This window comes from Gekko japonicus, unplaced genomic scaffold (assembly GCF_001447785.1).
Source record: "Gekko japonicus isolate JY-2015 unplaced genomic scaffold, Gekko_japonicus_V1.1 scaffold847, whole genome shotgun sequence".
Taxonomy (NCBI): Eukaryota; Metazoa; Chordata; class Lepidosauria; order Squamata; family Gekkonidae; genus Gekko; species Gekko japonicus.
In genome coordinates this window covers 475,975-498,420 of record NW_015174868.1, presented here as the reverse complement: position 1 = coordinate 498,420, position 22,446 = coordinate 475,975, and the positions used below count along the sequence as shown (strand labels likewise).

The window sequence follows — 22,446 nt, the reverse complement described above, 5'->3', positions numbered from 1 at the left end:
AAAAAGGCCCCCCCCCCCAGCCTACCAATATCCTTGGACAAATAAAAATCATTATCAATATCTATTTTTATTATTTTTTGGGGTTTTTTTTGGCAGTCTCATTTAATGTTAATAAAAGGCAAATCTGCATGTTTTTCAGTAAAAACATGTCTGTAATATTTGTTCACGTCATGTGACTCTCAGACATCTGACACGTTAAGCATGTTTGGCCACCCCTGGTCTGGGTTAACATATGCAGCTGAATGCTGCATTGGTGCTTGGGGGGGCCAACAGTGGGAGGGCTTCTAATGTCCTGGCCCCAGTGGTGGACCTCCTGATGGCACCAATATTTTTGGCCACTGTGTGACAGAGTGTTGGACTGGATGGGCCTTTGGCCTGATCCAACATTGTTCTTATGTTCTTATAATGAGGTGGTGGAGTGGGGCACATCTCTGTTGAATGCTAGCACATAAGACAAAACTTTGCACGGAGACGGTTTCTAACCACCCCATCACCTGCAACACTAAGAGTCCAGTTCAAAGGGATCTTTTAACACAGGGAAGCACTTTTTTAAAAAAGCATTTCTAGCCTAACAAAGAATTCTGGAGACCTTGGAAGCTTGCATGCTGTTTACTCTGAGTTGCAAGCCCTTTTCCTCACTCCATATATCCAAGGGCTGGCCAAGGTACAGATCTAGAGTGGAGAGATAACCTTACATGCTCAGAGATATGCCATTGTTATGTATTAGGGCTGGAATATTCCAGGACTGGGGACCAGAGACTGGCTCAGCTTGAAGCTCTAGAACAATAGCCCACCAGGACTCTGGAGGTGACCAATGAGAACCTAATGTCATGTAAATAGCCTATCGTTGGGAGTTGGGTGTGTTTGGGTGTGGTTTATGTATGCTATTTAAACAGGGCTGTTGCCCTGAGGTTTTAGTCTTGTATCTGCTGAATCACTTAATAAAGTAGAGCTGTCCACTGCAATGCGTCTTGAACTCAGTATTTAATAGCTATATGTTTACAAGTTCTATCTTAGATCAGGGTCCCCAGTCTTTTTGAAACCCGGGGGGCACCTTTGGAATTCTGACACAGGGTAGCGAGTGCAAGCACAAAATGGCTCCCACAGGAGGCGGAGCCAGCCACAAAATGGCTGCTGCAGGATACAGAGTCGCACACAGAGAGGAAGCCCAAGTCCAGGGTAGAAGAGGGATAATTTAAAAATACACTGGGAAAGAGGGGTGAGAGAGAATAAAACAAACAGTCTGGTGGCGGCTGCCACTGAAACAGTGCTGTTTTAATCTGCATAGCTGATAAGATCTTCAGCGGCCAATCAGAAACCAAGGTAGTCTTTGGGGGGCACCAAGAAAGGTGTCCACGGGCACCATGTTGGGGACCCCTGACTTATGTCATTGTGTGTGAGCATTTGGGGTGGCACCCAGGGCAAACAGTAGTCATGTGGCTCTTCTGGTTAATAGCATTTGCACATATGGCTCTCCACAAGCTATGGAGTGCATATCACAGTTCTGGAGCATGGCATTAAGAAAATATTAGCTTGGGTGGACGGCTAATGGCTAGCAGCTTACTGAAAAGGCTGTCCCACTCATCCTCGCTGTCCTCTTCTTCATCCAGGATGTAGAACTGGAGGATGTTGTTTGAGTGGAGACTTCGGAGGAGCTCTTCACAGTAAAAAGGGTTTCCGTGGCTTCTTTGTATTAGGAACCTAGAAGAATGTTCAAACAACGCATTTGGATGGAACCCGGTTGAAGTGGGAATACATCTACGGGACACACTAGACGTGACGTTTCCCCAAGAGCTGGGCCCAGGGGTGCTTTCTGTCCCATGGAAGGGCCTGCACATACACTGAATACGGCGTACACGGCATTCCACATGGGGCAAACTATGCCCCCGATGCTGTTTGGATCAGGGGAATGATGCACGGGAAGCCCCTCTCCTCTATGCCATAGTTGCAGTCTAAATCAGACCCTTGCAAGAGCTTAGTTGTACGAGAGTCCAGTGCCTGACTCGTGGGAAAACATCACATCTTCTTTGGCCCTAAAACAATGTGGGAGAGCAAATGGGTGCCCATTATAGGAGCAATATTTGGCATTATAGACAGAAATGCTGATTTTTTTTCATTCATACTATTTTAAAAGAAGCATACTTTAGTGTTAGTTCTATATGGTACCGGGTGATTAGGTTAAAAATTATATATGTTGGATGATGAATATGCTGGAAAGAAAACCTATAAGTGATGAGGTCGCTGCACGATATGACCTACTCGACATATTTTACTTTTGTTATGGTTGTATCAGGTGCTTCTGAAGGCACTTGAAGGGCTGCCATGGACTGATGCTATTTATTTACTTAGGACATTTTTAGCTCGCCATTCCTCTGTGGAGCCCAGGGCAGCAGACACTGGTCTTGCCTCCTCCATTTGGTGTAGTGGTTAAGAGCGGCGGGCTCTAATATGGAGAACAGGGTTTGATTCCCCACTCCTCCACATGCAGCCAGCTGGGTGACCTTGGATCAGTCACAGTTCTTTTGGAGCTCCCTCAGCCTCACCTATCTGTTGTGTCTGTTGTGGGGAGAGGAAGGGAAGGTGATTGTAAGCCACTCAGAGACTATTACTACTACGTCTTCTTCTTCTTCTTCCTCTTCATTTTATTCTCACAACAACCCTGTGAAGTAGGTCAAGCTGAGAGACAGTGACTGGCCCATGGTCACCCGGCAAGCTTCATAAGTAGACTGGGGATTTGAACCTGGGCCTCCCTCATCCTTAGGGGTGCCAGGTCTTTACCGTGTTCCAGTGGGGAGTTTCTCTCCTTCTAGGACTTTTCAGTGCATGCACAAAGCGCGAGAGCTGCAATTATGTCACCCAGAGATGACATCATCGCTCAGAGCATGTTGCCGGGGGACGCTCTAGCGTTTCAGGAAAAACTCCATGGTAACCATAGATTTATTTCTACCATGCTAGAGCCCCCCCCCAACGTCCCCTGCACGATGACGTCACCTCCGTTTGACGTCATCGTGCCAGGCACATGGCTGCAGGTAGGGCTGCTTGGGAGTGGGGCTCCCCCGCTGGCCAGCTCAGCAGCAGCGGATTGGGCCCCTTGAAAGCAGAGGACCCCCCCGCCTCCATTGAGGGATGGCAATCCTACTGATCCTAGTCTGATGCTCGAACCACAACACCAAAGAAGGGTGAGGACTTTATCGAGTAAAAATGCCACACACAAAAATATGTCGGAGACAACGGTATCGCGTCAAGGCCACCTTCTTGTAGCTCTATAGCAACATGCCCTTGAGTATGGGCAACATGGCGGAGTGGGAAGACTGATGAAACTCTGCCGACCCCTGCACAGCACTCTATAGACCATTCAGGAACACCTCCTGCTCCAGAACGACAGAGAATCCCTCATGCACTGGTTCTACTTCAAAAAGGAGTTCAGGTACCTCAGAATTCTGAGCTCCGAGGAAGAATTCAGATGCAATTTTTCAAGCACTCAAAGCAAGGATGCACTCTTTTGGGGGGGTATTTTTTCATCTGTGTGTGTGCACCTGGAAGTCATGGCGACCTCCGGTGACTGACCCCTACTGGGGCCTAGAGGATATTCAGTGGGGTGGCCGCCTCCCAACTGCTGGTATTCCACGGAGGTCTCCCATCCGAGAGCCAGTTTGGTGTGGTGGTTAAGTGTGCAGACTCTAATCAGGGAGAACCGGGTTTGATTCCCCACTCCTCCACTTGCACCTGCTGATGTGACCTTGGCAAGCTCTGGCACAGCTGGCACAGCTGTCCTTGAAAAAGAGCAGTTTGTGTCAGAGTTCTCTCAGCCCCACCCACCTTACAGGGTGCCTGTTGTGGGGAGGGGAAGGGAAAGGAGTTTGTAAGCCGCCCTGAGACACCTTTGGGTAGTGAAGGGCGGGATATAAATCCAATCTCCTCCTCCTCTTCTTCTTCTTCTTCTTCCTCTTCTTCTTCCTCTTCTTCTTCTTCTTCCTCTTCCTCTTCCTCTTCTTCTTCTTCTTCTTCTTGCCAGAGTCGACGCTGCTTAGCTTCCGAGATCTGACAAGATCGAGCTTGCCTGGGCTATCCAGGTCCCGGGGCATGACAATACACTCTTGTCTGAGTGGTCAGAACCTCTCCACACAATGGGAGTTGAACTGGTAACCTGAGCAACTGTTGCCTGGAGGGACCAAAGAATGGCTTCTATTTTTATCCTGGGCCTCCTTCAGGAAGCTGGGGGTTCTCCCTTCCCCATTTTATCTCATATTCAGCCCTGGGGAGTAGGTTAGGCTGAGGGCGACTGACCCACGACCAGCCTGTGAACTTCACAGCAGGGAGACTAGCTGGACCCAGGGCCTCCTTTTTCTCAGAACACTCGGACTTTCCTTACTTACGTCTCAAGTTCCCTGGTGATGCTGACCACACCCAGGTCCTGGCAAGCTTTCTGAACAATCACAGAAGGGCTTAACTCCTTTAATCTAACGTAAGTGTTTGCCATATTGCCCAGGATTCGAGTTGCAGCGGAGCAGAGTATTATTCCTTTGTATTCAGAAGGAGACAAAGACATGACGACAAAGATGGGGATGGCCCTCAGCAAGTTATCCAGGAAGTCCCAGGAGGCAGGATCGATGAACTGACCTTCATCGATGACAAAAATAAGAATGTCTTTCTCAGAGGCCTAAAAGTAGGGTGAAGAAAACAACATCAGAACCTCCCCAGAATGAGGTGATTCGACAGTCAAGGGAGTTCTCGTCCGCAACTCAGAGCCAAACTGGACGTCGGGAGTGACGGCGGTGAGGTCACAGGTGTCCGATCTGATTGGCTGTCCCATGGAATGACGACTCATATAAAGTGGGCTTACTCATCTAAAAAATGCTCCGTTGGGCACTGGAGGCTTCCAGCTTCCATGCCGCACTGTTTTTGCTTGCGGGAATGGCTGTGGGTGTGCAGGGGTGTTTGCCCCTGTCTTTGGCTCCACGTGTCCTTCCTAGGAGCCAGTGAAAGGGGCAAACAGGGCCAATCCTGCGGCAAAAACGGCGCAGGAGGGGAGATGGAAGCACCTCCTTTCATAGAGCTCTGGAACTCAACAGAGCAATTCTTATTTTATTTTATTTTAAATGCATGTTATTTACAGTCCACCTTTCTGACTGAGGTTCAAGGTGGATGACACAGTGTAAACCAGCACAGTCAACCAGATGGGACATCTAGTCAACAACGTAATCGGATTAGGATTACCAAAAACTGAATCAGAGTTGAAACAAGGCATATGTATTAACACGACACATTCAACCATGCAGAAATTATATAGTAGGATCATGCCTGCAGCAACAAATGGTATGCACAATACACAGCATTCCAGTCCACAATCCCTGCACCTTTCTTTATTAAAGCATCTTTCCGAACCATTCCATTGTAATACAGCCCTATTGCCTATGTAAAAATGCCCTCCTGAGCAATTCCATTTTGCATAGTTTGCAGGAAGCCTGGAGAATGAGAGCCTTCCTGACCTCATCGGGCAGGCCATTCCGTCAGGTGGGGGCCACCACCCAGAAGGCACGTGTACAGGCAACCACTTTAGGTGAGTAAAACCACTTCCCAGCTCCTGCCACCCTAGCAGTTCGAAAGCAGTAAATTGCAAGGAGATAAATAGGTACCACTTCAGTGGGAAGGTAACAGTGTTCCGTGCGCCTCGACGTTTAGTCATGCTGGCCACATGACCATGGAGAAGTCTTCGGACAGCGCTGGCTCTTCAGCTTGGAAACGGAGATGAGCACTGCCCCCTAGAGTCGGATACGATGGGCTTTCGAGCAAGGGAAACCTTTACCTTTACTAAGAGGTTACTTACCAGCAACAGCAAGTTGGGTCAGGCAGCCATCTAGTTGGGCTTTCAGTTGGCACACCATCTACAAGGATTGCACAACTATGTCCGGCTGGTTTGTACCTTGAGGAAGAAAGTGGAATTCCCTCGCCCTAGCTGGGTTTCCCGTAGAAAACACTTGGGTTCTTGAGCGCCTTTGCACTACACTGGGGAGAGCAAATTTTGGTTTGTTCAAAGGTAGGGTTGCCAACTCTGGGTTGGGAAAAGCCCAGAGACTTTAGGGGGTGGAGCCTGGGGAGGGCGGGGTTTGGGGAGGGGAGGGACCTCAGCAGAGCAAAATGCCATAGAGTCCAGCCCCCAAAACAGCCATTTTTCTCCAGGGAGACTGAACTTTATCAGCTGGAGACCCATTGAAATAGCAGGAGCTCTCCATCCACCACCTGGAGGTTGGCAACCCCGTTTGAAGGTCGCAGAGTACAGAATATTTTGGGAAATGGTGCAGGGGAAGGTTTAAGCCCTCTTTCCCCGTACGTTGCTGTGCCAACCTGAATCATGCTCATTCACGTCTGGGGAGTGTGGAACTTGAGAATGTATCTCTCTGTCTGACTAGTGGCCATTCCCAGGGAAATGTGTAGTTAGGCTCTTAGTCAACACATCAGATTGCTAGGAAGTCAGCCATCGGTGTATATAATTTGGAAAATATAGCACCCTGCCTGATGAAAAGCTCTTACCTTCTCAAGAATCTTTACAAGAACCGCTTCCATCCTGGCATTCCTCTGTTCAGTGTCCATTTCAGAAACTTCTTCGGAAGCAGGGAACTGTCCAGGAAGAATGCAGTAGTTTGATTAATGAGGTGAGAAATCCCTCCTTTGGCTCACTTTGAAACCTTTGGCTCCCCCCCCCCCACCGCAAACTGGACAAAGTCAAGTGTGTTTGGTGTAGTGGTTAGGAGCGCGGACTCTGATCTGGGAGAACACCTGCTGGTGTGACCTTGGGTCAGTCGCAAGTTCTCTCAGAGCTGTTCTCTCATGAGCAGTCCTCGAAAGAACTCTCTCAGCCCAACCTACAGGGTGTCTGTTGAGGGGAGGGGAAGGGAAACGAGGTTGTAAGCCCCTTCGAGTAGTGAAAGGCGGGGTATAACTCCAATCGCTTCTTTTTCTCTAAAAGCACTTGATGGGAAAATCTGAATAACATAGACATACACACTAGAGAAGCAGCCTGCATCCCCCTCCCAGTGTCTCTCCTTCCCAAGCCAAATCCCCTTACCTGACAAGAGGAAGTAACTGGTGCTGAGAAGCAATTATGACACAAATCCCATGAATGAATGGAAGAACGTTTGACCTTTTTTTAGTTTCATAATAATTTTACTTGAATATCAACAATATGGTTAAAATTCAACAATGCAATACCAAAGATAGGGACACGGTAATCTCACAGCACTTGACTAGGTGAGCACTTCTGAAAATAAACCTGAACTATCAGAACAGGAAAAAGAAACACCTCTTTTGGATATGAGCATTGAATGATACCTTCGTTTTTAGCCGTTTAATCAATTACAGGAAACCGCAGTTCCACAAAATGGGAGTTTTCTGGAGAGACTCTATTAGTATACAATTTATCTAAAATTTTATCCCTTATATAAATTTCCCATACCCTATTATACCAAGCAACAACCGTTGTGCCTTTGGGTTTTTCCAAGAAGAAGCCATTGCCACTCGACCTGTTGCACAAAACACTGCTACTAAGTCCTTCTTTTGAACTTGAATGGGTGCCCTTCTCTTGCCAGCAAGCACGGAGTTGTAATTTTCTCCGCCACTCAATTCAATCAGTCGACAAGAGAAAACTGCATATCCCATGCCCCCTGGCAGAAAATTATGCTACGCTGAGCATGCTGAGGAATGTCATTTGCAATGTGGTATTAAAGGTGGTATTTTATGGCTCTTGGCCATTCTGGAAACTCTCAGGTCGGATATAAATCAACTACATAAGCTGCCAAGCATTAAGACCTGAGCCCTCCCAATCCTTATGCCCAGTGCATATATAGTGTTTCGTTCAATGCGCATTTGATGCAGAGGGATTGTATTCCACAAAGGCTTATGCTACAATAAATGCATTCATTGTTAAGGTGCTCCAGCACTCTTTTGTTTTTGCTACAACAGGCTAACAATGCCTACCAGTGTTCCCTCTAAGGTGAGTTTGTGTGAGCTAGCTCACAGTTTTTTAGCCTCTCGCTCACCCATTTTTGTCTTAGCTCAGGGAGGATGGCTCCCGAGCAAACTAAATTATGCAGTAGCCAAATCACCAGCTCACAACTTTAATGCCAGCTGCTCACAAAGTAGAATTTTTGCTCACAGGACTCCACAGCTTAGAGGGAGCACTGATGCCTACCCCACTGGAAGGCATCAGTGTGGTACCATAAAAGTTCTTTGCACAGGATTGTGACAGGAAGCACTTGTTCTTATGTATTTCTGACTCATCAACGCGATTGGAAGATCATCAATTCTATAAGCACCTTAATTGTAATAATATGATTGCTTTCTCTTGTTTTTATCTGGTTTTAGTGTATCTCGGCACATAGTGCCGCTAAATGTAAGCCACCCTGAGCCTGTTCGCGGGGAGGGCGGGATAGAAATCTAATAAAATAAATAAACAAATAATGTCAAGACTCAATAGCATAGTAGTTGTATCGAGTGAATCCTCCCTGCCACTGGTTATCCCCCCACCCCTTCCTCTACACTCAACAACAACAACAACAATAATAATACTTTAGATTTATTGATCGCTCTTTCCCACACACCTGCGGGCTCAGAGCGATTTACAGTTACTCTTTGACAATTGGACTAACAATATTCGTGGGGGATAGGGAAGACAAGCATACAGCATTTTTAATTACACACACATTGCAGCTAGCCGGGGCTTAATCTGCGGGCTGGATCAGTCGTGTTCCGTGTATTCTTGTCGGCTGGCTGATGACGTCAGGGCTTCTTGATGTCATGCTGCCACACTGCCACCGCCTGGCCGACTCGCTCCACTGCAGGGAAGCTGAAACAGCTCTTTCCTCTTTCGATCTCGCCGCGCCTTCAGAAGTCGCACTCGGCAGCTACACCTTCCCAGAGGGAGTGGTGTGCCCACCCCCTTACAGGTGGTCCCCAATTTATCTACTTGCCGAAGCTTTCGAAACGCTGAGTAGACGATGAGCTAGGACAAGGCTTGGTTGCTTTGGCAGTTCAGATGTTATAGTTAAACTGGGGAAAAATCCCCTGCGCCACTTAGAAGGAACTGTCAAGAAAGGCTGGCTTGTAGCACGGATGGGGCAAGCCCATTTGGAGCAGGGCCACTGTCGGAAGGGGGTCTGCATCTAGCCAGAAACAGGATGATGCTTTTGGGTTCTTCTTCTTTTTTTTTACACTGATCATTCTCAACATTCGCCACATCGCTCGCTGTAGTTGTGCTCAGCCAACACATTCCTGCCCGCTGCACCCTTAAGTTTGGTGCATGTTATTTCTAGCACTTTTGCTGGTATGACCTTTTTCAGTTCTTCTTGGTGTGACGCATCCACAGCCATTGGTCCAACACTCTAAGAAGAATACAAGAAGAGCCCTGCTGGGGCAGACCAGAGGTCCATCTAGTCCAGCGTCCTGTCTCACACAGTGGCCAACCAGTTCCTCTGGACAGCCAACAACAGGGCATAGAGGCTGAGGCCTTCCCCTGATGCTGCCTCCTGGCTCTGGGATTTAGAAGATAAGTGGTTAAGACGTTGAACTGCAGACCAGAAGGTTGGCGGCTCAGCAGTTCGAGACCCGAGTGCCGCATGATGGAGTGAGCTCCCGTCTCTGGTCCCAGCTCCTGCCAACCCAGCAGTTCAAAAGCAAGAAATTGCAAGGTAAATAGGTACTGCTTTGGTGGGAAGGTAACAGCGTTCCGTGCACCTCGGCATTTAGTCATGCCGGCCACATGACCATGGAAATGTCTTCAGACAGCACTGGCTCTTTGGCTTGGAAACGGAGATAAGCACCGCACCCTAGAGTTGGATTTGACTCGCTTTCAAGCAAGGGAAACCTTTACCTTTACTTGCCTCTGAATATGGAAGTTCACCTCAGTCACCATGGCTAGTAGCCACTGATAGACTTATCCTCCATGAATCTATCTTGTTGTTGTTGTTGTTCAGTTGTGCAGTCGAGTCCAACTCTTGGCGACTCCATGGACCACATTGTGCCAGGCCCTCCTGCCTTCCGCCATCTTCTGGAGTTTGCTTAATTTCATATTCGTTGCATCAGTAACACTGTCCAACCATCTCATCCTTTGCCGTCCCCTTCTTCTTTTACCTTAAATCTTTCCCAGCATCAGGGTCTTCCTAATCCCCCTTTAAAGCTGTTTATTCCGGTGGCCTTCACTACCTCCTCTGGCAGCGAATTCCACATTTGAATCACTCTAGCCGAATGGTTCTCAAAACTGTGGGCTGGGGCCCCCAACGTGGGCTTTGCTTCTCCCGCAAGGTGTGTTGTGCGAGGCCAGGATGGAGGAGATGGGTGAGCTGGGAGAGGAGGCTCAGGGAGGCTGGATGGCAAATCTGGGTTTGCCTTTGCGTCATGTGCAAAATGGCCACGGAAGGCAGCCTGTCACTCAGCAACGCTATATGCAAACAGAAACGTAGTCCCTATTAAATGTTGCGAGATCCCTGCCCTTTTATATTGAGAAGTGAAAAAGCTGTGGTGGAGTTCCAAGTATTCCTCCCATTACAGTAAATTTAGAAGTGAGTCCCGAAACGTAGGGGACATTGTCCCACTCCAGAAAGTTTGAAAATGACCACCTTTGGGTCCACCACTACACCTGCCAGACTGTGGGTAGCTGTAACGAGCATGGTGGTGTCATTCAGCCCATTATGTTCCACAGCCCACTTTCCAAGCTCTGTGCTGTGGATGAACAGCTTGCTAATTAACAATGGGCCATATTTCTCTGGTGTTAAATGTTTGTTGTCATGTTCTTGTGTTCCACTATCAGTGCACCTTAGCATGCAGTGCCTGCTTCATTTATGTGTCTGAAATGCAGCTGGGTGAAGGTTACTTAGTATCGCAAGCAATGTTCCCTCTAAGCTGTGGAGTCTTGTGAGCAAAAATTCCACTTTGTGAGCTACTGGCATTAAAGTTGTGAGCAAGCGATTGGGCTCCTGCATAAATTAGTTTGCTCTGGAGCCATCCTCCCTGAGCGAAGGCAAAAATGTGTGAGCCGGTGGCTAAAAAACTGTGAGCTAGCTCACACTGACTCAGCTTAGAGGGAACACTGATCGCAAGGTACTTGTGTGAAAACAACATACAGTTTTGGCAGTTACAGCCACCAGTGTAGACCCAGGGGTCCCCAACCTTATTTATTTATTTATATTTCTGGAACATCTAGAGCACTTATTATATTGTAATATTGTAGTAATGATTTTATATGGTTTTAACGTGTTTTATGTGTTGGCTTATGCCTATTTGTGAGTCGCCCTGAGCCCGCGTTTGTGGGGAGGGCGGGCTATAAATTTAATTTGTAAATAAATAAATAAATAATCATCTTGGGGGCCAGTGACATGATTAGGCATTCCACGCAAAAGGCTGGGAGTCACTTTTCTGCCACTCCACCTAGGGATCAACATTCCCTGGCTATGATGCCCGGGTCTTCTCTTCCACAATGACTGCGCACTTACAACTTTACCTTAACGTGAAAGAGCTTGTTGAGAAGGCAAAAATAGGCGTCTTCTACTACCCCTCGGAGTTTGTTCAGAAGAATGCGCTGTCTGGCATCGTAGGTTTTACAGGTGTCGATCCCCAGGAATATAGCCATGAGCGTCCGGATGGTGAAGAAGCTCTGCGACCCATTTATCTTCCCTAACTCCATAGCCACGACCCTGCGAGAATACAGGAAAAATGTGAACCATCTTCACTGAGGGGACCATAACAAAGCAGGGGATGATCACACTGCAACCTCGATAAACAAAGGAAGGGGGCTTTGGCTCTTGGAAGCTTATACCCTGAAAACCTTGTTGGTCTCTAAGATGCTACTGGGCCTGGTTCTAACTGGATAAACTAAGATATTAATGCTGAACATATACTAGATTCAAAATGGAGAGTTTATGGTTCTCTCCCGGATTCTTTTTAAAAAAAGTATCACGCGGCAAACAGGAATGAAACCTAAGATTAAGAAGTTGGCTGTAGGGTTGGCCAGCACTTGACTGGCCATCTACAGGACTATGGGTGGAGGAAGAGAGTGTAGAAATCAGTCTCAAGCAGTGTTCCCTCTAAGCTGAGTCAGTGTGAGCTAGCTCACAGATATTTAGCCTCCGGCTCACACATTTTTGTCTTAGCTCAAGAAGGATGGCTCCAGAGCAAACTAATGTATGCAGTAGCTGAATCGCTCGCTCGCAGCTTTCATGCCAGTAGCTCACAAAGTAGAATTTTTGCTCACAAGACTCCACAGCTTAGAGGGAGCATTGGTCTCAAGTGGCAGTCTAGGAATTCCGTTTTTAACCATAGAGATGTATGGAATTCCTAGACTGCCACTTGAGACCAATGCTTTTTAACCATAGAGATCTGGCAAACTCCTAGAGAGCTGTGTGACACCATCCTCCCATTTTGTTCCCACTGCTCCACTGAGCAGCCAGGGGCAATGCTAGTTGGCTGATTGATAGCATCAGGCACCAGAGACTCTCATTGAACGTGTGCCTGAGATTTGTGTACTGTGTGCATCTATAAAAAGTGATGTCCCCCCCATCTATCAAAAATACATCTACCAAGCTGCCTTGTCTGGACGGAGTGCTGCTTTTCTATCCAAATTTTTATGAACACATTCACCACCTCTGATCATCCCAGGGCTGTAGGGTTGCCAAGTTCCAGGTGGGATGGGTTCTTGGAATGGCAGCTGGTCTCCAGACTACGGACATCAGTTCCCCTGAAGAAAAATGGCTGTTTTGGAGGGGAAACACTGGTAGGGTTGCCAGCTCCAGATTGGATTGGGAAGTTCCTGGGGATGTGGGGATGGAGCCTGGGGAGGGCAGGGAGCTCAGTGGGGTACAGTGCCATGGAGTCCACCCTCCAAAGCATCCCTTTCCTCCAGGGGAATTGATCTCTGCAGTCTGGAGATGAACTATAATTCCGGGAGATTCCCAGGCCCCACCTGGAGGCCGGCATCCCTAACTCTACAGCATTATACCCCTATCAAGGTCCCGCCCTCAAATCTCCAGGAATTTCCCAACCCACTGTTGCCAACCCTACAGGGCTGCTTCTTGGTCATGCGTTCAGGTTGCCCATTCCAGCACAGCACGGGCATGGTCTTTTTCAGTGGCCTCCCCATGAAGGTATGGATGGCTCCATGCTATCCACCCTCTGTAAGGGCATCGTGGCTAGGCTTGCCAAGTCCCCCTGGGGGGCGTGGAAACCCCCACCCCAGAGGCCCATTCCCCGCCGCTGGCGGATCGGGCCCCGGGGGGAAACCCACCCCCAAAGTACATGACGTGCATGTCACCCGGAAGTGACGCGACCACGCCGGGCCCACTAGGGGCAGGGCCACTGTCATCCGAGGGAAAACTCTATGGTTTTCCCTCGGATGGTCGTGGCCCCGCCCCCAGCGTGCCCAGCGTGATCACGTCACTTCTGGGTGACGTGGTTGCGGCGCACACGCACACACTCCGGGAAACAGCCGGGAGTCCCCCGCTCCAGCTAAAGGTAAGACTTGGCAACCCTAACCATGGCTCAGTGGCAGATCATCTGCTTGGCCATGCAGAAGGTCCCAGGTTCGATCCCCAGTATCTCCAGTTAAAAGATCTGGCAGTAGGTAATGGGAAAGACCTCCACCTGAGACCCTGGAGACCCACTACCAGTCTGAGTAGACGATGCTGACTTTGATGGACCAAGAGTCTGATTCAGTATAAGGCAGCTTCATGTGTTCATTTGTGAGGCAGCCAGCCTGCAAGTGCTAGGAGGTAGAGAATAATTCCCTTGCCTTGGGAATAGTTAATAGTTTCGGAGGAGAAAATGCAGCTAAGTTACACAACCACTTATCTTTTCAAGTTCATAGGTAAGCCTAGAGGTGCGATGCATGTTTGCTCTGAACCGAAATGCTTGGCTCAGGAACGTGATGAGGAAATACTGCACTGCTACGATCTATTCCCTTAGACCAGAACTGAGTCCAGCCTAGGGAGTGATCGGTGGTTTGAGGAACAGAATGTGGGTTTTCAAGGTGGTTTGGAATATGTATCAATGTGAGGATAAACGCACTAACTTGTGGCCATTGATTTGCCCTATGTAGGCAATTTCAGCCATTAACTGGCTTTTCCCGTATCCAAAGAGGCCTTCATACAAGATGATATGGCTTTTCTTGGAGACTTTGAAGTTTTCCAGTATGGTTTCAAAGAGATCTGTTTCTCTTTTCCTACCTGGGGAAAAACAGTAAAGCAAGTGAGATATGTTTAAAACAGCAACATAGGTAACATTTGCTGAACCCCTCCCCATTCCAAAGCTCCTCCTAATACCACATGGGCCTCAGAAGTGATCTCCAGGCCCGTAGCTACAGTGGTTTTTTGGGGGGCTCTGCCCCCTTTCTTAAAGACACAGCCCCACAAGAATTTCACCTGTAAATGCTTTTTTCAATCATTTTAAAACATTTTCTTAAAGACATGCACTCCTTTAAGCACAGTGGAGTGCTGTAGTTGACTACTTCCAGCACTGAGCAAGGGGGTTGGAGTAGGTGACCTCTAGGATACCTTCCAACTCTGTGTCAAGAAACTGGTCTCCTTTAAGAGAATTTTTCTGCCAGAGATATTTTTAACTTATCTTTATACTATTAGCTACCCGTGGTTCCCATCTGCAGATAGCTAAATCCATGGATGGGGTCCACATGGAGACTAAACAGGTTTCTCAACAAAATTGGGGTACTCCCCAGGTTTGCAGAAAAATCTGAAAATTTAAAAAAATACATGAAGGAGTTTAAATCTCCTGGAAAGTAAAGCTCTTTCTTTCTTACCGGGGGAGCTGCTCTGGTCCCTGCTGCGGTTAGGATTGCCGGGTCTTACCCAGGTCCTGGAAGGGGCTCCAGCCCAGCTCCTGAAGTCTTCTGCTGCACACACAAAGTGCGTGCACCACAATGACATCACCTGGAAGTGACATCATCGCACTGGGCACATCGTGCAGGGGACACTCTAGCATTTGGGTAAAAAAACCCCCTCTCTATGGTCACCATAGAGTTTTTACCCAAATGCTAGAGCGTACCCCCACATGATTTGCCCGGTGCTATGACATCACCGCTGGGTGATGTCATCATGCTGGGCATGTCAGGGCTCTTTGGGGGGGGTCCCCCACTGTCCAGCGGGCTGGTGGTAGATTGGGCCCCCGGAAAGCAGGGGAAACCCCTTCCCCATTGTGGGGTTTGCAACCTTAGCTGCGGTGGTGGTGGACGCTGGGAGCCACTCCAGGCCTTGTCACAGGGCCGCTCTGGGCCTTGCTGTGGTGGTGGGGGACCCTGGGAGTTGCTCTAGGCTCATCATGGCAGGCACTGAGAGAAGCTCCAGGCTCGGAGTGGGTCCCAGACACTGCCGCTGCCAGGCTCCAAGGTGGTTGGTGAGGCTCATGAAGGTTCAGCAATGGGGGGGATGGTTTCCCCCCCTGTGAGTTTCGCAGGCCCCCACTTGTGCCCATCTAACTCTAAGGGCATAAAATATAAACCTTACCACAGACAAAGTAACACGTCTATCATTACCAGGCACAAGACAGAACAGATAATAATCATGTGAACAGTGAGGAAACCTGCTCAATAAAGGCAGTACAAATTTAGCTCCTATCAGCAAATACGAATAACGACTAAATACAAAAGGAGGCAAAGTTTCAATAAGAGCCACACGCGACTCTCTGACATGCTACTGGTGAGACTTTTGAACGCTGTTCCTCAGTGTGGCGCCTGCCCCATGTTTCAGGAAAGTGAGCAAGGCCTTTGCCTGAGGGGCGGCTTCTGGTTGGCAAGTGGTTTCCCCCCTGGAAACAGCTTCCAGTGAAGGTAGAGGCCAGGGAAGTAAATGCGGCTCTTCTCATTGGTGGCAACTGCAAATGTCGCTCTCTGTGAAGTAGAGTAACAGTGGGCAAGAGAAGGCAGTCAGAAATAAACCTTGCTCACATTTCTCATATGGTGCTGAATGGTGCTGTCGAGTTTCAGCTGACTTATGGTGACCCGGTAAGGTTTTCAAGGCAAAGATGGTTTGCCAGGGCCTGCCCTGGGCTTCCTTGGTGGTCTCCCATCCAAGTTCTTACCAGGGTTGGCCCTGCTTAGCTTGGGGATCAAGCCAGCCTGGGCCATCGAGGTCCCATATATCCCCACAGCTTTCTTGCTTTCTCTCTCTTATCATCACAGGATGTTAGAGAAATCTGCCTACCTAGTAAAGGATACTCTTCATATCTCTGCTTGGTCAGATATGCCTTGCCAATCATTCTAAAAAGAGAGAGCAAGAAAAGAGAGTGTTAGTTTATGTTTAAGTCTCATGGGCTATGCCTTGCAGCAAACACTGGAGAATGTTCAGATATCCAAGAGAACCATCATCATCATCATTTTATTACGGTCAGAGACCCATTAAACAGCATACAGAATCAAAAGAAAAAAGCATTGCAGAGAAGAGACATCATGAGGAACATAGAGGAGGTGCTTACGCTTTGTAAATGCAATAAAGAGAAATTTAGCAACATTCCGTGATATTACAGTGGATTTGTCCTCCAATAGATGTTTCAGCAAAAGTTCCTCGGAGTGGATTACTTAATTGTCCTTGGTGCCTGAATGACCTTATTATAGGTGTAATTAAGAGGGCTCATCCAAGAGAACAAATTTAGAGTCCAGTGGCACCTTTACGACCAACACAGCTGACCAACTGGATCAAATATCCAAGGGCAGAATAAAATCCTTTCTGAAGAGGAAGAAAGCGGAATGAGTAGAGCGTCTTCGAACTGGGCAGAGCCTCTCCCAAGGAATTTTGGGGACAGCAATAGCTGAGGCTGCCTGAGATACTTCAGAACAAGTCTACATTATTTGCTGGAATGTTAAATTTAAAAAAATAAACATGAACGTTGAAAATCAAAACCATCAGTGTTGGAGTCAATAATGTTCCGGTAGTAGCAAACCACAGTAGTAAGCAACATCACCTGGGCTTAAAAACAGTATATAGACCTGAGCATTGTTGTTCAAATGCAGAATAAACTCCTTTTTTTTTTTTAAAGGAAATTCAATTTTTGCTACTCTGTTAGCTATGATGAGTTTGCAGAGGTACGGTAGAGTATAAACATTGTAAATAAAACAAATAAAAGCAAGTTCAGAAAATGAATATTTTTACAAAGTAATTAAGTAGAGACAATACATTTGGAGGTTAGTATCTCATAAGTGAGGAACCTACAAGAACTAGAAGGGGGGGCATCTCATTTTCCTCTACCCCACTGTTCCCTCCTTCCCCAAAGCCCTCATAGCTGTCTCCGCTTTACTTGTTTCCTTCTCTCCTTCCCACCTAACAGCCAAACCACCTTTATCTGCTCCCCTCTGTCTTCAGCTTCCTCTCTTTAGTAAAGGTAAAGGTTCCCTTGCTCGAAAGCCAGTCGAATCCGACTCTAGGGTTGCAGTGCTCATCTCCGTTTCCAAGCCGAAGAGCCAGCGCTGTCCGAAGACGTTTACGTGGTCATGTGGCCGGCATGACTAAACACCAAGGCGCACGAAACGCAGTTACCTTCCCACCGAAGGGGTACCTATTTATCTACTTGCAATTTCTTGCTTTCGAACGGCTAGGTTGGCAGGAGCTGGAACTAGAGACGGGAGCTCACTCCATCATGCGGCACACTCGGGTCTCGAACTGCTGAACTACTGACCTTCCACAGCCTGCAGTTCAGCGTCTTAACCACTTGAGCCACCGCAGCTCCTTTACTTTACTTTACTTTACTTTACTTTCCTCTCTTTACTAAGTACAACAATCGATACATCTAATTCTCAACATGGCCAGATCTGGTACTCTCTGAATTTAAGTATCTGTGGATACTTAAATCCAGAGATGGGAGCTGTGAACAGACAAAAGAGATCTTTCTACAACCTGAACAATGACCCAGGATTTCAGAAAAATATGAAATCTGGGGGAAACATTGGGGGTTTAAAACTGCCCCAAATAAAGGAAGCATTGCCTGTAGCTTTAAGAAACAAATGCCCTCAAGTAGAGGCTGTCGGAAACAGCCTTGTTCTTAGCTCAGCCAGGCCAGGGACTGTTGCCAGGACTTGGGGTTGGTCTCTTCCTGTCTGTCTCACTATTTTGCCCTCTTCTCCCCTGGGTCCAGGGAACCAGCAGGCCCTGACCCCACCTTCATCTTTCTCCTTTCCCTCCTCTGTGCCCTTTCTTGACCTCTTTTGCTTTATACACTCACTTCGACTTGGGACCACACCCCAGGCTGAGGCTAGCCAAGGTCTCCCACAGCGATCGGCCCCCAAGGACCTGATCTTGGCCAGCCTGTTTCTGTCCAATGAGCTCAGCAACACAACTCCTGCCAGTCTCTGTCTCTAAACTGTGCCTCAGGTGCCCTGGAATTCTGTTCTCCCTGCTACCAGTCTCCTTGTCGCCACAGCTGGATGCCTCCTCCTCCCTTTGCCACTGTTTTTGGACCTCCCTGTCTTGCTCACTGATCTTGATGTTATCTCTTGTGGGCGGTTGTTCTTGGTGGCCTTAACAGCCCATCTACCCCTGCCTCCAGGGGCATAGCTGTAGGGAAAATTAGCCCTCCCCAGCCTATATTTATTTATATTCTACTCCATGCGTCCTTGAAAATACTAGCACAATTCAAGTTTATTTTCCTAAGCAGCTTCTGAAACACCCACGGCTTCAGATTTATGGACTTTAGTAAAGGGACAGTTAGAAGAAAAAGAGGAGGAGGAGGAGGAGATTGGATTTATACCCCGCCCTTCTCTCGGAGTCTTAGAGTGGCTTACAAACTCCTTTCCCTTCCCCTCCCCACAGCAGACACCCTGTGAGGTAAGTGAGGCTGGGAGAGCTCTGACAGAAACTGCCCTTTCAAGGATAGCTCTGACAGAACTATGGCTTGCCCAAGGTCATCCAGCAGCGGCAAGTGGAGGAGTGGGGAATCAAACCCAGCCCTCCCAGATTAGAGTCCACGACTTAACCACTACACTAAGCTGCAATTCTTTCACATGGTGGTTTCTCCCTTAAGACTAGGTGTGCGTTTTCCAACACAAATCAATTTATTTCTCTAGATGCAGGAGAGAGAGGAAGGCAAGAGAAGTCGGAAGCAAGAGGAGTAAAAAGGTTGGGTTTTTTCGACGTCTCCAGGGATGCGCATAAGCACCCAACGGGGCATGCGCATACTTCAGGTTACAAAAAACCCAACACAACCCCGTTTGCCGTGCCACGCCGCTTCTTTGGCGCGTCGTGTGATCGGCACCTCCCCCCTAACCACGGGACCTCGACGGGACTGCGAGGGGACGCCTGATTCACGCAGTCGCACGTTATTTCGCTGCGGGGCAAACAGCCATGCCTCCCCCCCGCGATATCCGGCCCATGTGACTGTGGCCTGTGTTGTTCTAAAGCTCTGCCCATGACATCAAGTGGCAGAAGCAACCACCTTGGCAGATCCCTCCATTCCTGTAGGCGCTTTCTATATTCACCTTTTGAAAAGATTCTTCCATTAGAAGCGGTGCTTGTTTAGTAAGTAAAAAAACAAACAAGCACCCCTTCAGGATGACAGGCTATAACAATACAGTCTATGTTGTAAAGCACTGTTTTTTAAAAGTCTTTCACTTATTCTGAAAAGGAAAAGACTGCCTTCCTTTCAATTTCCCCCCAATTTTCTTTCTTTCTTTCTTTCTTTCTCTCTCTCTCTCTCTCTCTCTCTCTCTCTCTCTCTCTCTCTCTCTCTCTCTCTCTCTCTCTCTCTCTCTCTCTCTCTCTCTCTCTCTCTCTCTCTCTCTCTCTCTCTCTCTCTCTCTCTCTCTCTCTCTCTCTCTCTCTCTCTCTCTCTCTCTCTCTCTCTCTCTCTCTCTCTCTCTCTCTCTCTCTCTCTCTCTCTCTCTCTCTCTCTCTCTCTCTCTCTCTCTCTCTCTCTCTCTCTCTCTCTCTCTCTCTCTCTCTCTCTCTCTCTCTCTCTCTCTCTCTCTCTCTCTCTCTCTCTCTCTCTCTCTCTCTCTCTCTCTCTCTCTCTCTCTCTCTCTCTCTCTCTCTCTCTCTCTCTCTCTCTCTCTCTCTCTCTCTCTCTCTCTCTCTCTCTCTCTCTCTCTCTCTCTCTCTCTCTCTCTCTCTCTCTCTCTCTCTCTCTCTCTCTCTCTCTCTCTCTCTCTCTCTCTCTCTCTCTCTCTCTCTCTCTCTCTCTCTCTCTCTCTCTCTCTCTCTCTCTCTCTCTCTCTCTCTCTCTCTCTCTCTCTCTCTCTCTCTCTCTCTCTCTCTCTCTCTCTCTCTCTCTCTCTCTCTCTCTCTCTCTCTCTCTCTCTCTCTCTCTCTCTCTCTCTCTCTCTCTCTCTCTCTCTCTCTCTCTCTCTCTCTCTCTCTCTCTCTCTCTCTCTCTCTCTCTCTCTCTCTCTCTCTCTCTCTCTCTCTCTCTCTCTCTCTCTCTCTTTCTTTCTTTCTTTCCTTCCTTCCTTCCTTCCTTTATTTGGAGCCAGTAAAGTTGGAGAAATCACTCAGGGGGAAAAAAATCCCTACTCTCCCTGCCTCCCCAGCCTTCTCTAAGTTTGTTTGGCCACAAGAACTACAGAACAAGAAGAATCATTCTCTCTTTCTGTTTTGGCTAGGGTTGCCAGCCTCCAGGTGGTGGCTGGAGATCTCCTGGGATTACAACTGACCTCCAGGAGACAGGGAGCAGTTCAGCCTGGAGAAAATGGCCGCTTTGGATGGTGGACTCTATGGCATTCTACCCCACTTAAGTCTCTCCCCTTCTCAGGCTCCACCCCCACGATCTCCAACCTGGGGCTGGCAACCCTAATTTTAGCCCAGTCTGGTTCTTCGCAGGATGAGAAACTGTGCTAGTTCTTTTGATTTCCTCCCATGCTCATTTATTCCGCTTTGATATTAAAAAAAGAACATCAGGAACAAGCAATAAAATGGGTCTTCTTTTCGGAATGGAATATAAGGAGTGCAGTCTGTTAGGGGTGAAGTTCTTTCCACCCAGTTTGAGCTCCGTTACTCTAAAGGACGCCCCCTCAGTGGAGCCTGGGTCAACCAGAGGAACATCTGTCCTGCCCAAACACCTTCCCTTTGTTGGAAATATGTGTTTTGCAAGGTCTAAATTAAGTCATTATAGGATTTAATGTGTGCTATTGTTTAGACTGACCTGGAAGGGAACCTGGCAGAAAGCCAAAGGAGAGAAAGCCTGGGAAACTGAAGTCTATTTACTCACAATCATTGGTTAATGCATTCAGGTGATTTCCTTCTAGGGGTCAAGAAGAAATAACAATCTCCATTACCAAACTTACCAACTGGTCTGTTGTTTGTGCTTGTTACAGTAAGGATGTAGTCTGAAATGTACTGGGCTCAGACGCGTGGAGTCATCAGCTCATGGTTTATTGTGATTTTAGCTCAGACTAAAGACAACCCAAGCAGGACCAAAGCCCTGCTTAAATGCGTGCTCAACACCACACCCAACACACACACTCTCCCTGTGATTGGTTATTTACATAAGAACGCCTGTACAATAGGTTCCTTCCAGGATCCTGGTCTCCTATTGTTCTGTAAACGAAGCTAAGTCTGTGCTCAGGTGAAACGCGAGCTCAGTACATAACATAGTCTATTTAGTGTTTGTTGTTTTGTAGATTTCCTGTGTACCTTTCCCTTTAGAAATAAAGATTTTGCATAGAAAGAAAATGCCTCCTCTTCAGTGAACAAAGATCCATTGCAAACGCAGAATATCTAACTATTTTTACCAAATTTTCCAACACCCTTGCCCAGCAATATAGGGAGGCGGCACTTACGTTCTCTCAGTGACAAGATATTTATAGATTGTCCCAGGGTTCCGAATGCCTTTCATCTCAGTTACTGGGAGCTCTTGAAAGAAATAGTATGGCAACTTGGATTCCAAGTAGATGACTTCATCACAGGTCACGAATCCCGGATGGCACATCATCATTCGGGCAGCCAGGTTCACTTTCCGACCAATGACTATAATCATGGGAAAAGCAAGAAACAGGGCTGATTGAACATATGGTCTCAATCAGACACTGACACATTAGAACACTTGTTGCTGGTCAGTAACACATGCAAGTAGGACCAAGCAGGCCCGTAGCCAGGATTTTGTGGCTTGTGGGGATGAAGTTCTCAGTGCAGAAAGAAAAGCCAGAATTCTGAGGATTATGACTCAGCTGCTCTTCTCTCTCTGAGTCTTCCCAAGCTGTCTGTTCTACAAAGGTGTTCTGATGCTCGCAATTACCCTTAGCCTATTAACCATTTAGTCAAAAGAAAGCCGTTACCAGGATAGATCTCTAAATTGCAAGTTGTCAACTACTTTAGATGACAGTTTTCAGCTGCTGCAAGTTAATCACTTCTGCCAGCCTAAGCAACAGTTCTGTTAAGAAGCTGGCGGGTGGGGGTGATGACTTCAAATAGTCAAAAAAGCTAACATTTAGGCAGAAAAACTCTCTTAAAGGAGAGCAGTTTCTTGACACAGAGT

The 22,446-nt window shown here is 47.7% G+C and overlaps 1 protein-coding gene across 1 annotated transcript in view; it reads right to left on the bottom strand.

Annotated features, from left to right (window-relative positions):
- The window catches only part of LOC107121777 (adenylate cyclase type 10-like), a 107,823-nt gene that overhangs the window by 51,826 nt on the left and 33,551 nt on the right, over positions 1–22,446 (bottom strand). Inside the window, exons 12-18 of the mRNA XM_015424767.1 lie at positions 21,752–21,938; positions 16,194–16,249; positions 14,054–14,207; positions 11,492–11,684; positions 6,532–6,618; positions 4,377–4,660; positions 1,565–1,701 (exon numbers count right to left, since the gene is read on the bottom strand). Of these exons, the coding sequence (XP_015280253.1) occupies positions 1,565–1,701; positions 4,377–4,660; positions 6,532–6,618; positions 11,492–11,684; positions 14,054–14,207; positions 16,194–16,249; positions 21,752–21,938 (1,098 nt within the window). The remainder of the gene's footprint in view (positions 1–1,564; positions 1,702–4,376; positions 4,661–6,531; positions 6,619–11,491; positions 11,685–14,053; positions 14,208–16,193; positions 16,250–21,751; positions 21,939–22,446) is intronic.